The 15,483-nt window shown below is 44.3% G+C and overlaps 1 protein-coding gene across 2 annotated transcripts in view; it reads left to right on the forward strand.

Annotated features, from left to right (window-relative positions):
• Positions 1-13,931, forward strand: part of map3k22 (mitogen-activated protein kinase kinase kinase 22) — a 36,044-nt gene extending 22,113 nt beyond the window's left edge. The window contains exons 7-19 of one of the 2 annotated variants that reach the window (XM_069159436.1): positions 109-225; positions 527-641; positions 2,289-2,422; positions 3,186-3,239; positions 3,749-3,822; positions 4,950-5,011; positions 6,589-6,660; positions 7,244-7,408; positions 8,935-9,083; positions 9,196-9,327; positions 11,213-11,342; positions 12,538-12,715; positions 12,835-13,931. In XM_069159436.1, coding sequence (XP_069015537.1) covers positions 109-225; positions 527-641; positions 2,289-2,422; positions 3,186-3,239; positions 3,749-3,822; positions 4,950-5,011; positions 6,589-6,660; positions 7,244-7,408; positions 8,935-9,083; positions 9,196-9,327; positions 11,213-11,342; positions 12,538-12,715; positions 12,835-13,063 — 1,611 coding nt within the window. In that variant the 3' untranslated portion in view covers positions 13,064-13,931. The remainder of the gene's footprint in view (positions 1-108; positions 226-526; positions 642-2,288; positions 2,423-3,185; positions 3,240-3,748; positions 3,823-4,949; positions 5,012-6,588; positions 6,661-7,243; positions 7,409-8,934; positions 9,084-9,195; positions 9,328-11,212; positions 11,343-12,537; positions 12,716-12,834) is intronic. The other variant, XM_069159437.1, reaches the window with a different exon arrangement.
• Positions 13,932-15,483: the final 1,552 nt, after the last annotated feature.

The following is a 15,483-nucleotide window of genomic DNA, read 5'->3' on the forward strand; positions in this document are numbered from 1 at the left end:
CAAGTTAAAACTCCTTATGTCACGCGTGTGCTGCTCCATTTACATGCCGTAGCTATGGAACAATAGGGAATGAAAGGTCGTGTGCTGTATGTTTTCTTGTCCTTTCAGCTTCTGCTGCCCCTGAAGACCCAGGAGGACCTGGATCAGGCGGTGCTGACTTTGGGCTGCAGCTCTGGGACCAACGGGCTGCTCAGGATACTGCTTAAGACCCCCAAAAACAACCACGTGAGTCCCCAACAATGTGCCCTATGCAAACATACGTCAGCTAGAGTTTGTCGCTTGCAGTCATAGTGCTAACTCAGAACAATGAAGTCATCCTTCTTTTCTTCTTTTTTTTTTAAACCATGTGACATTTGATAAAGTCAGCTGCATCAGAGCCTCTGTTTGCTGAAATCAGTGAGGAAACAAATGTCCTCCTCTGACGTGGTGATGTAACCGGACAATGATGTAATGCCGTCCTCATTTCCTCTAATGGTCTTGTTCTCTTTCTCCACTTTCTCCTACTTCTTGTCTACTCCCTCTGCAGTACCTACAGGTGAACAGCAGGGACAAACAGAGCGAGATGAGGTCATCGCGGTCGCTGGGAGATTTGAAGGGCTCTCTGCTGAAGGGCTCGGAGAGGGTTCGCAAACACTCGACAGGTGAGCAGGCATGCTGAAACGCACGCACAAGTGTGATGTCACGGGTCAAACAGAAAAAAAAAAATTATAGCTTTATTATGAAGCTGTTAATGTCTAATAATCTTTAGAAAAGCAAAGAGGTAGAGAATTCCAACCAAATCCTTCTGATGCCAATATTTTTCATCACCTGCCGAGGCGTCGTGGATGATTTCTCAGTGTCACTTGACGACACGGACTGCTGCCATCATCGTAGGAATGTTAATGAAAAGATGTTTGGTCAGAATAGAAAATTGGAGGTGAACGCAGCTGCAGAGATGTTAAGTCAAATCAAGGACAAGTTGTTGTTCTCACACCAAGCAACCGTCTGCCTGCATCATCTTCTTCTTTGTCTGGTTAAGCTCTTTGTAATGTTAAAAGTGGAGATCCGTAGATGTTAAAAACAAAGTTTGACATTTTAGGAAACACACAACAGCTTTATATTTAGATATGCGAGTAGTTTCAATCTTCTCATCTAACTCTGGGCAGGAAAACAAATAAGTTTGTTTTCCAAAATGTCAAACCATTCTTGTCAAACTGATAAATGTCCTTTTCTTGTCATGTCACACCGTGGCGAGATAACAGGGTGCGCATCGGTTCTGCTGTCCCCCCTGGCTTGTTTGGTAACACAGCGTGAAGGTTTATTTGGCTCCGTGAAATAGTGAGTCTCACATGTCTGAGGCTTTTTACTTCCCTTCTATCGGGTCTACGCAGAAAGGTCAACGTTTCAGTCGTATCTCAAACTCAGACACGTGCAGAAAACAAGCCAGCGCTCACGTCTCTGTCGCATTTCCATTTTTGCATAGCAGCTGAAGAACGCTTTATGATCGCCGTCAGCACCAATCATTCTCACGTTGCTCCAGCGACGTGAGCGCTGTCAACGTCCCGAGTCATATAAATTGTATAGAGTTACCCGCTCTCTATCAATTCCCCTGTCAGCCAGCCACATGTCTCGGAGGAGGAGGAGGAGGAGGAGGCTGAGGCTGAGAGAGAAGCAGAGGGAGTGGTGGCAGATGAGAGGTGACAGGAGAGCGGTCACAGTGTACGGTTGAGTGAAGATGTGCTGTGAGCCCGGCCACCTCAATGACGTAGAGAGGATGGAGCGAGGAAGAGAGGCAGACAGAAAGTGAACTGTGGAAAAAAAAAAAAAAAAGGTGTTGTTATTTCAGCTTTCAGTAACAGCACAGACTGTTTACTTCGACCATATTTAGACCATTCCCATACATCCTTGTACCCGTTAACCTCGGTGCATATTTTCAGTGTCTGAGTCAGCTCCGCCAGTGATGGTCGGTTTCAGTAGGTCTTCTTCCTGTGACAAGGACGAGTGCTCAGTCTGCATCTCAGCCAGGGGAGCATTTGTCACAGTAATTGAGGTTAGAGGTGTCGGCAGTGTGGTTTAGTAAATCATTTCTCGTAGTCCCAGCACTGTTGAACTTGTACCCATGAATAACACGGGGACGGCGTTTTCTCCCCTCTGTCCCTCGTTTTCGTCTCTTCATCATCTCTCCCCTGTGCGCCCTCCATCTGTCCTCACCTTTATGACTCTATTTCACCCTTTTTTCTTTTTTTGTTTTTTTTGTTTCCTGCTCTGCTTTTCTTCACTTCACTCTCCTAAACTGCCGCTCTCCTCAGGTTCCCTCCACACAGGTCGGACATCTCCCCCTCCAGGCAGCGTCCCCGAGGAGCAGCAGCAGATCGCCCGCCAGGGCTCCTACACCAGCATCCACAGTGAAGGGGAGTTCATCCCAGAGACCTCTGACCAGAATGTAAGAGCCCGTCCGAAGGATAAATGCTGCATTTTAGGACATGAAAAAAACATACTATCATACCAGGTCTAGGATAAATACTCTGTATCCTCATGTAAAATGTCAATGGAGTCAGTGTTCTTACTTTATATACAGAATGGAAATGTAAAGTTGCCACACAGGATTATGATATAAACATGCAATACCTTTAGGAATCCTAATTAAAGCACAGTGATGAATAATCTTTGCCTCATAACCTTCTAATTGGGCTCTTTTAAGAAATGTTTGGGCGAGTAGTGCATGTGTATGCTGGATAATCAACATGTGTTTTTTCACAATCATCTGCAGAAGGGAGAAAGTTTCTCTGTGCTTTTTGGAAGTCTGATTTTTGGAAGCATTATTGTGACATAGTTTGGAAGTCAATCGTGGTCCAGTTCATCTTACACAAGAATGATGTGGAAACTTAAAGCCTCCAGTGCGCATACAATGAGAGTGGACATAACTTTAATTAAGCAACGTTCTTCTGTCAGCAGTTCATATTCATAGATTCTGGAGTTTTAAAAAAAATTGTATTTTACATACATCTTAAAACAGAATATTTGAATACAACAGAAATCTGACATCAGCTGGACTTAATTAAAAGAATACTTCTCTTTTGTTGTGACTTTTTTTTTGCTTTATTTTTGATTGGGATACTTCAAAAACGTTATGCTTGTCATGATTGCTTACCAAAAACAAAATATTTGTCATTTTTAACTTTTTTTTTTTTTTTTTTTTTTTTTAGTCCAAACTTCAGCATCCTGGAAGATTTTTATCCAGCAACCAAACTTACTTGGAGGTGTGTTTAAGGATTTTAACACAACATATATCTGAAGTGTTGAGTTTTTCGATCAGAAGGAGAGCAGCTCGGTTCAACAGTGACTGTCATGAACTGTTGACCTGAACTGTGCTTTTGTCGTCCAGATTTTAACAGACAGAAGAACTGTTCTGTGTTGAGAGTATAAAATCATTTAACACATCTTCTATCATGCGTTCCAAATAAAGTTAATCTTCTTACACTCTATTCAGTGTTTACACTAGATTGCCTTGTGTTTTACATTACTATTAGTAGTAATACTAGCAATAGTTGTATTTTACAAACCCTTGTATATGTTTCTGCTCATAAAAAATGGAACATAGCTGCATACAACATTTATGTGCAGTGTTTGACGAGACCATCCGGCCCATACAAATTATTATATTGCACGGCAGCTATACGCACTACTCCATCGGCGCTGCTTGGTATTCTCCCCCACATGATTGCACGCTCGGTGACCCTTGATCCCTCTGTGTTATTATATCTGTCAGATGCTGGATCCCTTTGGGAGCGCAGACAACTCACTGTCGAGCAGCTGTCAATCAATAGATCAGGCATTGGACAGGTGAGTCATCACGCAGCGTGTGATTTATGACTTTGTGTCTGTGTGGATTCATATCTGCGATGTACACATTCGTATTGCAAACCAGCATTATTTACAGATATGACCCTTGGTTTGCATCAAAGATTACTTGGAAGTGTATGTACACACACACACACACACACACACACACACACACACAGAAGTAACCACAGGCTTTAAGTGAATTTGGTAAATGGTGTTAAAGGCCAACGGCGCTCCCTGACCTTTGCTGGTCTGCCTATGTGGAAAAGGAATCAGGTCACTTTGCTGTTGCCATGGCAACGAAACTCTTATCTGGACGCCTGGATTCCTCCGTTATCATGAGAGAGAGAGAGAGAGAGAGAGAGAGAGAGAGAGAGAGAGAGAACGGAGACTGAGTGGGAGATGTGAAAGAGTGAGCAAGAACATGCTGGATGAGAGGAAAAAAAAATTGAGCTGGAAAATGAAAAGCGGTGACAGGGTGAGAGTGAAGGGGAAAAGGCTGAGGAACGAAGTCGAATCAAAGGGAAAATAAAAGTGAGCAAGAGTGAGGTTGAGAGAGCGAGAGAGTCGGACGGAAACCGTTCTACCTGCACGAGGCTTATCTGGGCTCCAGGCTGCAGAACAATGGCAGGAAACGAGTGCATGGAACTTTTCCCTGCGAACGGGCATGCGTGCCCCTTATCCAGGGTCTCGTGGCCCCGCGCCGCCCTGCGGTCAACAGAGACGTCACTCTCTGTCAGGGAACGGGGCCGGTTACAAACGGCCAGGGAGGGTGGGAGGTTCGGATTTTTAATTTAGACACATTTAACGATATGCGGCACCACAAACTTCTTTCACTTGCTCATTGTTAATGCAGAGAGGCTCTCAACCTCCAGCTTATCTTTTCTAATTCACTACATTGTTGTTTAACATCAAATTGTGACTGACAGAATAGCAGTCTGAACGCGAAAGTCATTTTGAGGAATCTTGTGCCGCTTCACAGTCGAGCCCGTTCTGAAGTTTTAGGCCAGCAGCTGCAGCCAGACTCTGTTTGAAGATAAGGGGGAATTACCGCCTGAAATAGCAAATCATTTTTCAACTTCTCCCCCACTCTCCCTCCTCCCCCCTGTGTTCTCTTGTCATTTCAGCCCTCCTTTCTCACAGAACAACCGTGACAATAATTACCTGAACCTCAACTATGAATACAAAGGTAAGAGAGGACAAACCGGCAACAGTCACCCCAGTTCTAAAAATGCTCCTTTTGCTGTTGCAGCTCAAACACTACAAAGATAAAGAGAGCGGTGCGAAAAAGCTTGTTCATTATTAGAAAGCTCTGCTTGCTCTTACTTACCTGTGGTAATTATAGCCGCACTGTCAGACAGAGAGCTTTGCTTTAGTGTAGCGCCTGATTACCAAAAATGTTTTTCCACTGCAAAGGCCCGGCGGAGATTACTAATGAGGACGGACATTATGTTATTTGATGGTTTTATCTGCGAGTATATACTTAAAATGAGGAATGGGTCGTAGTGAAGACAGATAATCTTTTGGTCGTATTTCTTGTGTCTCATATGGTGGTGAGAGGAATGCCATGGTATTATAACTCTTCCTGTGTTATCTTCCACATACTCTCCTCTGTGGATTTCATCTCCTTCTGCCGTCGTCCTATCGTCCCTCTTCAACTACCTTTTTTCAAACTCCAGTTTTTAATAGACTCTGCTGTCTCCTTACTCCGTCCCCTCGCCTCTTGATGCCCCCCACCCCCACCCTCTTCTCGTCTATTCCTCATCCCCAGGGTCCCTGTCGCTCCCCTTTTCTTCGGAGGGCAGATCAAATAGAGCCAGATGACAGATAAGTTCACACTGGTGAACAGAGGAGCCACAGCAGCTCTCTCAATCTGGTCATTTCTTCTTCTCCTGCACTGCCCCCATGCTGTAAATGAAAAAGGGGGTGTGCTGCACGTATTGCACACAGGCTGGGAGCCTCATACAGCTGCAGCAGTACGAGGGCATACGTGCACGTGCTTGCGCACACATACTGTCCATACATACATATACTCTCCCCTCCCAGATGTAATGCTGTGTGGCCCTTCCTGCTGAGGGCTACAGTATTTGTTTACCATTCCCTCTGAGTAGATTTTTCCTCTCCGTCCCGAGCTGCCAAACATAAAAAATAACTCCCGTCTCCATGGGATACAGCCACAAAACAGCATGAGGGGAGGCAGTCATCTGACAGAACAGCTGCTTTCAATTGCGAGTGGCTCCGGTCCTCCCCGTTTAGTGTGTGTGTGTGTGTGTGTGTGTGTGTGTGTTGTGAGAGAGTGAGTGTCGGCGCTCGCATGCGTCAGCAGTGCTCCCCACCTGCCTTTAGTTACTGCTCCACTGTGTTCAGAGATATAAGGGTAAGCTGTTTTCAGTTTCTCTCTTGGCTGCAGTGAGGGGATACAACAGCTCTGTCCAGCTCTGTGTGAATAGCTGCAATCTATTCTGCTGCTCTTGAACTTTGATTTCACATGCAGAAGATGAGCTGAAGCGCTGTAGTGTCTGTCAGATGTGATCGATTCAACTGTGAGCTTCTGTTATCCTTATCAGGCGTCAGTATGTTTGTGCACGTGAGCGTCTCACTGCTTAAACGTCCCTTATTAAAACCTGAGAGGTGAATAAACACAGGCCTGCAAATAGAGAAGTGCTGACTATGAAAGTACAGGATTTAGGTGAAATGTGAGACTTAATTGTTGAAAGTTAAATTACTTCTCCACTGACATCTCTGCCTCTCCGCTCCTTTTCTTAGGTCGTCATGGAAAAGGAGGGACTTTCCCACGCCAGTTCCAGTTGCCCAATCGCAGCAAGGATTACGGAGATCGTAAGGGACCTGCTTTGCAAGAGCATTTTCAACAACACTATTATTGAACGGATTAAACAGATATGTTACTATGTCTACTGGACAACATAGACACACACACACACACCACGACCTTCATCAACTTCAGATTCACTTCAGACAGTGTCTCCTCCTCCTCGTCCTCCTCACATTTCTAGCATTTTTTGCCATTACAGATTTGGCATTTTTTATTTTAATTTCTTTAGCCACTTGTGTAGATTTGGTACATGAAGTGCTGGCTTGCTGTTCCAGGCAGCTGGTAGTAATTGCTTACTCAGAGGCTAACCTTGGCTAGCAATGATTTACGTTTCCCTGCGGCAAACCCGAACTTGTATAAAAACACAGCACCCGGCTTCCTGTCTGAAGGGAAGTGGGGCGGAGTGGCGAGAGGCACTCTGCTCTATCCCAGCCAAGAGCTCACTTTATGCCCAACACCTGTAAAGTAACTGCGAAAACACATTCACAATACAAACAAAAGATGCTGTGGCCTGTGTGTGTGTGTGTGTGTGTGTGTGTGTCCAGTCATTAATATGTCTATTTTTTTTTTTTCTATATATGTTTTCAGGTCGCAGGACACTTCCCCGGAGCTTCATGCCGCAGGAGAACCTTTTTCAGCTGGTGCCCTCCAGTCGCACGCGCAGTTACAATGGAGACAGCACGCTGCAATACAGCGACCTGCGCTCACTGGGCCGCACTACTGACAAAAGCTGCCAGCGTGGTACAGCCAAGTGTAAGTAGTCCAATCAAAATCTTCAAACTTTTAAAACAGGGACAGAGCACTAAAGTGAAAACTAAATACTAAATACATAAACACTGTCAAATAAACTGTTTTTATGAACTTTTTTTGATTTTATGGCTATTTTATGAGATATATGCAGAAAGACCAGGTCGGATAATCTTACCTCCTTAACCTACAGATAAATGCAGAAAATTCTGGAAAATTCTATTTCTGGATTATTGTCTGGATTAATTGATCGTTCCACCTTTGACATGTAAATAAGCTGTTACTTTAAAGCTGTTACAATTTTTTTTGAGCCCAAGGTGATCTCTTGAAATTACTGGTTTTGTGTGATTAATGGTCCCAAATAGTCCAAAAGGATATTAATTTACAATTTAAAACAGAAAAATGCAGAAAATCTTTACCACTGAGAAATTGGAGTTAGAAAGATTTGGGCTTGTTTAGTCAGAAAATGCCCAAAGCAATGATTCAGTTTACAAAACAGCTGCCAAATAATTCTAACGCATTAAGCCAGCTCCACTTGAAATGAAAGTTTGGTTCAGTTTGTGACTTTGTTCATCTTTTTTTTTTTTTAATCAGATAGTTTGTGATTTGAGTACAGAAATTAAAACTTTAGACTAAACTTTATTCAGTCAAAATTTTTGCATTGCAGCTTGTTTACAGACAAATTTCAAAAATTCAAGGTCAATTACAAAAAGTTATTATAACAAATGAATGACATATAACAGTGTTGGACTACGTGAGGATGTTTTTTTTCCTTTGAATAATTTGTTTGAGTAAACAAAAGTTAGAAACAGTGGAGACCCAAAAATTTGACATGTGCTATACCATAATGGACTGAGACAAAGCAAGCCGAATCAGTGTTCCAGTAAACACTCCGTGGCTGTCAAACATGGTTTTAATTCTTAGTTGTGAGATGTACGAGGGAATAGAAGTCATGTACAGTCATACTGTACGTGGCAGCAGGCAGAATTCCCCTCTCATCATCCATGTCACAGGCTCACTAATCACATCTGTCCTCATTCAGTTTGTACATGCTGTTTGCCCAGAAACTGTCTTTGTCATGATACCAGAGCTCGGCTCAGCAGTCTGTGGTCGACGTGTCAGTCTCTGGTGTCCTTCGCACCCACACACGACCTAAGCAGCCGAACCCAGCCATAAAGAGGCCTGCTAATTCCAAAACCACGTCTCAGAGTCTGGGCCTGAGAAGATGAGAGTTAATGAGACCTTCTTCCTAGGTTTTGATAACTTTGTGTCTGTGGTTTGATTGCCTGACTATGATCTGGGGTTTCCCCAATCTGAGAGGGTCTTCGGTGGGAGGTTATTCAACAAACTGCGGTGGATTTAACGTCTGGTCTTGGTGAAGTTATTGTGTGAGTTACAGTCGGGTTTTGCGGTTGGGTTTTGACGAATGCTTCAGTTTTAGTGTGCACTCGAGTCGGTATATCACGCCGGAGCCGTCTGTCTCCAGGGGATTAGTAACAAAATTAATGTCTGGTGGTGTTTTGTTTCTGCAGCACCGCGGGCGCCAGTCAACTGGCGACAAGGAAAGCTCCTGGGGCGGGGGGCGTTCGGGGAGGTCTACCTCTGCTACGACGCCGACACGGGCCGAGAGCTGGCTGCCAAGCAGGTGCCTTTTGACACCGACTGTCAAGAAACCAGCAAGGTGAGAGATGTGCTGAAAATCCTCACATCTATTTGGAATAAGTCACTGAGTGCATTTACTTTTTGGGATGAAGAAGTAAAGATGCTTCGATTTTAATTTCTCTTTTCTGCAGGAAGTGAACGCTCTGGAGTGCGAGATTCAGCTGCTGAAGAATCTGCGTCATGAGAGGATCGTTCAGTACTACGGCTGTCTGCGGGACCTCGACCAGAAAAAACTCACCATTTTTGTTGAGTTCATGCCTGGGGTAGGTATTCTGCAGGGCATGTCATTGGAGCATATTTATACTGGCAGTCACATTGTTGTGCGATCGCAGTTTTTACAGTCTGATTCACTTGGAATAAAAAATAATGTCTGAGAATATGATCTGTGGAGTTGTTTTGGCTGAGGAGACGGGTACACAGACGTTTCAAGACGAGCATCAAATCGAGCTCATACTGGCCACATCTGCTAGAAAACAATCTTGAAATGTCACCAGCTGTTAACAAACATGTCCTCAGTGGTTGATGTCAGCACAACGGCTCATTTTATGAGATCATTTTCTCCCTAAATGAGCGGCTTAATGAGCGACTGTCGCCTGTGGACCCTGAGCCTGTTTTCAGTATTTCCTGAGCTATTTTTTATTTCTCCGTGCTGTCGAGTGTCTTAGTCACACATTGTCTGGAAATGTTTATGTTTCACTGGAGCTGGCGGAGGTAAGAGGGGAGGTGACAAAGCCAAGTTTTTGTGTGACTGTGCGGCACAACTGCACTGCTGTGGCTGACCGATAACACTTGAGTGGCCCGGAAGAGGGGGGGAGGTGGGGTGGGGGGCAAGGGCAAGGGCAAGTGTCCCTCCGAGAGCCAGAGAGCTGCTAAGGTGTCTTGTTGACAGCTAAGAGTTCAGAGGGAGAAGGTTTGTTTTCACCGTGCGAGTCCAAAAGTGCGTCACAGGTGTAACTGGATCAGGTCTGAGCTGCTGTGATTTCCTCAGGAGAAATTGAAAACAGGAAATGAAAAGGAAAATGCAACACATTGAGGCAGTTGTGTCCTCAACATCAGGCACACTTCTTTCAGCACGTTGTATGTTTATATACGTGGTTTTTGTTCTTAATCGGCTTTGAGGCTGCTTTGAAAAAAAAAACAAAGTCCATTTCAGCTGAAACATCCACATGTTCCTGGAAATCATTTTATCAAACACTTAAACACACGCGGTGCGATCGGAAAGTTCTGTTCCTGTATATGGTAATGCAAATAGAGTGCAGCACCGTGATGTGCACTTTCCCGAGTCCGCATTTAATCTATGTCGCCTGATCAACATCAGCATCATGTTTTTGTGAGCAGTGATCCATGCACATCTGCATCATGGACCCGAAACTTGAGCAGGGAGCACAATGTACATTTTGTGTCGAGCTTTAGAAATCTGCTTGATTTACACTTTTGGAAATGATTCAGAAAGCCTACAGTAATGAAGCAATGAGCCCGTTGAGGTGTTTTGAGTGACATTTATTCCAAAACCGTAGAGGCGAATCAGGTCCGGAGCTCAACCAAGTGGGTTTTCTCTGACATTCGCGGGGTTTGTGCAACATGAATTCAACACAGAGTTTTTTCAGGCATCTGAGGGAAAACATTCAGTGAAAACTGTGGCTCTGCAGTACTTGGGTTCTCCAACATGACAACACGTCCCCTCACGAAGCACTTAAAACACACAACACCTCCTCTACTCGCCAACAAAACGCCAACACTTGCTAACACAAAGTTTGTTGTGCGCTCTTTGCTCAAGTTTCAGCTCCATGGTGAAATCACAAATTTGCACGTACCACTACTCACAAAAACGTGTGTTACTCAGGTGCTGATGTTGATCGAGCTGCATAACTTGGAGAACTTACTCACAAAGGTATTGCTTCCCCCTGCTTCATGCGCATCGCCGTGTTCAAAGCGCAACAGAAACAGTCTGATATTTTTCATCGCTCCTTGTGATCATCTACATTACTCCAATACAGATCTTTCATTGTTTTATACAGTACATCTGTGTCTGTAGTAAGTTTTTTTTTTTTTTTTTTTTTTTAAACAACAGCCAGTGTGCTTTTTCCAACCTCACATCCACACACTCTCTCACCGGCGTTTGTTTGTCTCTCGTGCTGAATTCCCCAGGGCTCGATAAAAGACCAGCTGAAAGCCTACGGGGCCCTGACAGAGAAGGTGACCAGGAGATACACCCGACAGATCCTCCAAGGAGTTTCCTACCTGCACAGCAACATGATTGTACACAGAGACATCAAAGGTAACTAAATCTGCAGACTAGCAGAGGTCAGGGTTGGATTTTTAATTGGATTTTAAAGCGATGAACACCCACACTTGAACGACTTTGCTATGGCTCCTACTGCAGCAACTGTTGCTGGGAAAACCACAGATTCATTCATTTCATCCTGGTCGACGTTTCCTCATTTGGTTATTCATCGTCTGCAGAATGAGCCTGGAAAAATGTGCTATTTCGAACTCCCCTTTGAGATATATTAGGCTTCACGCTGGTGAAATTGGCCAGTCTAAAAATGTTCAACACCGGACGGAAAGGCTGGAGTTTGGCTGCCCGCAGCTTTGAGAGTCACTGCTTCGTTAGGCCAAGAAGAGAGGGAAATATACCGTCTGGTGGGGAAAAAAGATAGTAGGTCTCACAGGACACAGGCGGGCTCTATGTGAGCATATGTGGGTGGGATTTTCCACTTCCATATGCTCATTGTGTGTAATATACGGTGTGTACTCACCTCACCACACAAGAGCTCTTCTTTTTGCAGTAAAAGGGGTGTCAGCACGTGGCTTTTGAACAGAGATACGACATTAGGGCAGCTTCTGTGAATTTAATGTTCCACAGGGCCAAACAGCCGCATGATTTATTGGAGAGCCTCACATCCTACATGTGTGCAAGGCAGTGGAAACAGGTTGGAGAAGTGAGCAGTAAAGAGTAAAGGTTACAGTTTTCGTCTCTCAATCTGCTCTCTGCAGCCTTCCAGTCCCTCAGTGGGTGTGAAGGGTGAGTGGAGAGTGGCGCACATTACTCACTGATCAAACAAGTGGTGTGCCTGAAGGAAACGGGGTAGACATGATGAAAAATGACTGATGAAGGAGGAGAAAGGGTGTTGAGGTTTGATCTGTTTCATGTGGCGCAGACAGTTTATTTAGGGTTTGATTTTTCCCAATGTGAAAAAAAATTAAAAGAAACATGAACGTGTTTGGAGAGTGGAGCGAGTGTCGTATTTGCAGAAAGATTGCTGAAAGACACTAAAAGTCTGCCGGTCAAGCTGTAGGAAAAGTTGACCTTTCCCCTGAGGTCGTTCAGTCGGTTGAAATGCTGGCACCGGCACTTCTTAACCATGGCTATAACTGAACCTCCAAACTGTCTAAAGTGTCCCTTCAAGGATATGGGCAGCTCTCAGGAGGCTCCTGAAAAACTCTGTGCTCATTTTGTTTCGTTCCACCAGGTGCTAACATCCTGAGAGACTCCTCAGGGAACGTGAAGCTGGGAGACTTTGGAGCCAGCAAACGTATCCAGACCATCTGCATGTCTGGTACAGGGATCAAGTCTGTCACTGGCACCCCCTACTGGATGAGTCCGGAAGTCATTAATGGAGAGGGCTACGGCCGGAAAGCTGATGTCTGGTAAGGATACACATCAGATGGAACTGCAGTAAGCGTGTCACAAAAGACATTATGTGTATGTATAAAAGTAAATACCTATAAACATAACCCATGTTTGCTGCTGCTGTGATTTTCTTCAGGAGTGTTGCCTGCACTGTTGTTGAGATGTTGACCCAGAAACCTCCCTGGGCCGAGTACGAGGCCATGGCAGCCATTTTTAAGATCGCCACCCAGCCCACGAAGCCCTTGCTTCCGGAGGGCGTGTCCGACGCGTGCAGGGACTTCCTGCGGCAGGTGTTTGTGGAGGAGAAGTGGCGGCCCACCGCAGACGTCCTGCTCAGCCACCCGTTTGTCCAGGGCAGCTTCTGAGGCCGGTGAACACCCCCTTCCCCTTCCCCGCCTGCGAGGCCTCCGTGGCCCCGGCGCCTCCCCTCCTCTCCGGGCCCGCCCCGTTTCCCCCCCGGGCCTCTCCCTCCGTCACCAGGCTCCAGGGCTCAGCACCACTCCAACTTCCTGCCCTGTCATCTATCACCAGTGTCTGCCTTGTCAGGGCTCCTGCATCTCTCACCGACTGGCTCAGCTCCTTCTACTCCCTGAGAGGCCAGGTTGACTGCTGTCAGACCTCCAGCGTCCTCCAGGGCATCGCGTCGGGCCCCCTCAGGAGGGGCCTGAAGAGAAGGCACTCCGCAGTCACACGACCTCTAGACTGCTGCCCTTTAACAAGAGCGGGAAAAGTGACCCGAGTTAGAGCGACGACGTGACGTCTCAAACTCTCCGGGTCTCACTTCACATTAATTTACTGCCGCAGTACAGTGTCCGGGGATCGAGTAGACATTGTAATTGTGATTGCCGCTGATCACATCTGATCGTACTGTAAGTTACTCGTCAGCCTACGACGGCTGTGAGTGGAATTAAGATGGCAACATATTTTTATATGACACATACAAAGTCATCCTCGCAGATGAGATTTCTACCGTCATCCTAAAAAAAATTCAAATGTATTCTCGTCAACGCCTTACAATAAGAATTTGTAAGTAAGAATGTCTTTTTTAACATCTTATAGGGTTGACTTTGCCCTACTTTTCATAGCACTCACAACCCCATTCAGAAGGATTGTCTACATTGCACTTTTGATATCATGCATTTAAACATTTCCGACATGCAGGATAATCAACTGAGGAGATATTTTTCTATTTGATGCATTTTTATAATTTCATAGTGAGATTTGTGTCGTAAAGAGGGAAAAAAAAAAAAAGAAAAAAAAAAAGAACCAAACTTTTGCAATAGTGTGCAATGTCTCTTAAGCAATACCAACACTCCTGTAGGAGTCGATCACGTTCACTCCATCTTCCCATGCAGCGAGCCTTGTTCCATTCAGAAGTGGCCAAAGAAAAATTGCAGAGGCAGAAAGCTTGAAGAATTTTTGGCAAAAATTAATGTGCAGTATTAGTCATGTTGGACTTTTTCTCACCTATAGCCTTTTCTGTGTTATGGCAGCTTCGTGCACAGTCGACTGCACAGACCAAATCCAATATTCTGACGCTCATGAAATTCGATTGAAGGAAGCGTCTCGTTTATGTTTTTTTTTTTTTTTTGATTTGTTGTAACCTTAAATATGAATCCCCTCACCCCATGCCTTTATTTAGCTTTCCACGCCATTTGAATGGGTCACTTTGCGACTCGACAGCACACCTATCTCTGCGTGATGGCATGTGATCTCAAAGCGTAACATTACACGTCGCGAAAAAAGTGTCCGGTTGGAAAGACGGAGCCAAATGTTGTATTCTTTGAAGTGGAGATGAGATGAAACTGTAACTAGGGGGGATTGATGTCGGAGGTGTTGTGGCGAGCTGTAATACGGTGGCACTTAAGGAATGATCAAGTCTCTTTGACCCGTGTCAGTGCCTTATCTGAATCTGCTTGTAAACACAAATGTTCACTGCCAAAGCGGAGAGCTTCCTAGTAAGGCGAGCAGCTGTTCAATAGTGAGCACACACAGGATTCGCTGACATTCTTTTATATGGAAGATTATACTGTAAATACATATTGTAATGCACTTTTGTATGAAATTTCTTTTACATTATATACAAATCTATTTGATGAAATAGTTATACAGTAGAATGTACTGTGATTTAGACAGGAGTATGTATGATTGTCTCTTGGAGAGCTGGTTGGCAGTATGACGAGGCTGGGAGGCTTTCGATTGGGACAAAATGAGTTTTGTCTTAATGACAAAGCCTTGAAACATGAAATGTATCAAGTCATTGAACTTTTGTACATTTAACTTAATAAATCAAAAGTCTGAGACAATTTTTTTTTCCTGTGATTTCATCATGTCATGTGTGTAACCAAATACAAATGTGTATCCCTTTTGTTCTGATCACTTTTTTGTTGCAGTTTCATAAAAAAAAAAAAAAAATCCTCATATTTGTTGCCATTAAGTTAATATTATTTTTAAATTATTTGTGTTATATATTATTTTATTATCATCATATTATGCAGTCATTCTAATTTACAAACTAGGTAAGGCTATGTGCTATTATGATTTTTTTTTTTTTTCCCCATCACGGGAGAATTTGAAACTCAAAAGAAAATCAAGAGAGCAGTACGGCTCTTCGGCCTCCTTTTACAGACAAATCACATTATATTATTTTTATATGGTAATGTGAGCATTTATTAGTGCACGTACAGTTACTGATATTTCAGAGCTGTGGTTAGCCTCGCACATCCTAACTTGCACAAACCTCAGTCAGATAAAGGATCCACGAAACTAACACTCAACAACCTCT

Source organism: Embiotoca jacksoni, unplaced genomic scaffold (assembly GCF_022577435.1).
Source record: "Embiotoca jacksoni isolate LCO1_2020_lvr unplaced genomic scaffold, fEmbJac1.0.p SCAF_25, whole genome shotgun sequence".
Taxonomy (NCBI): domain Eukaryota; kingdom Metazoa; phylum Chordata; class Actinopteri; family Embiotocidae; genus Embiotoca; species Embiotoca jacksoni.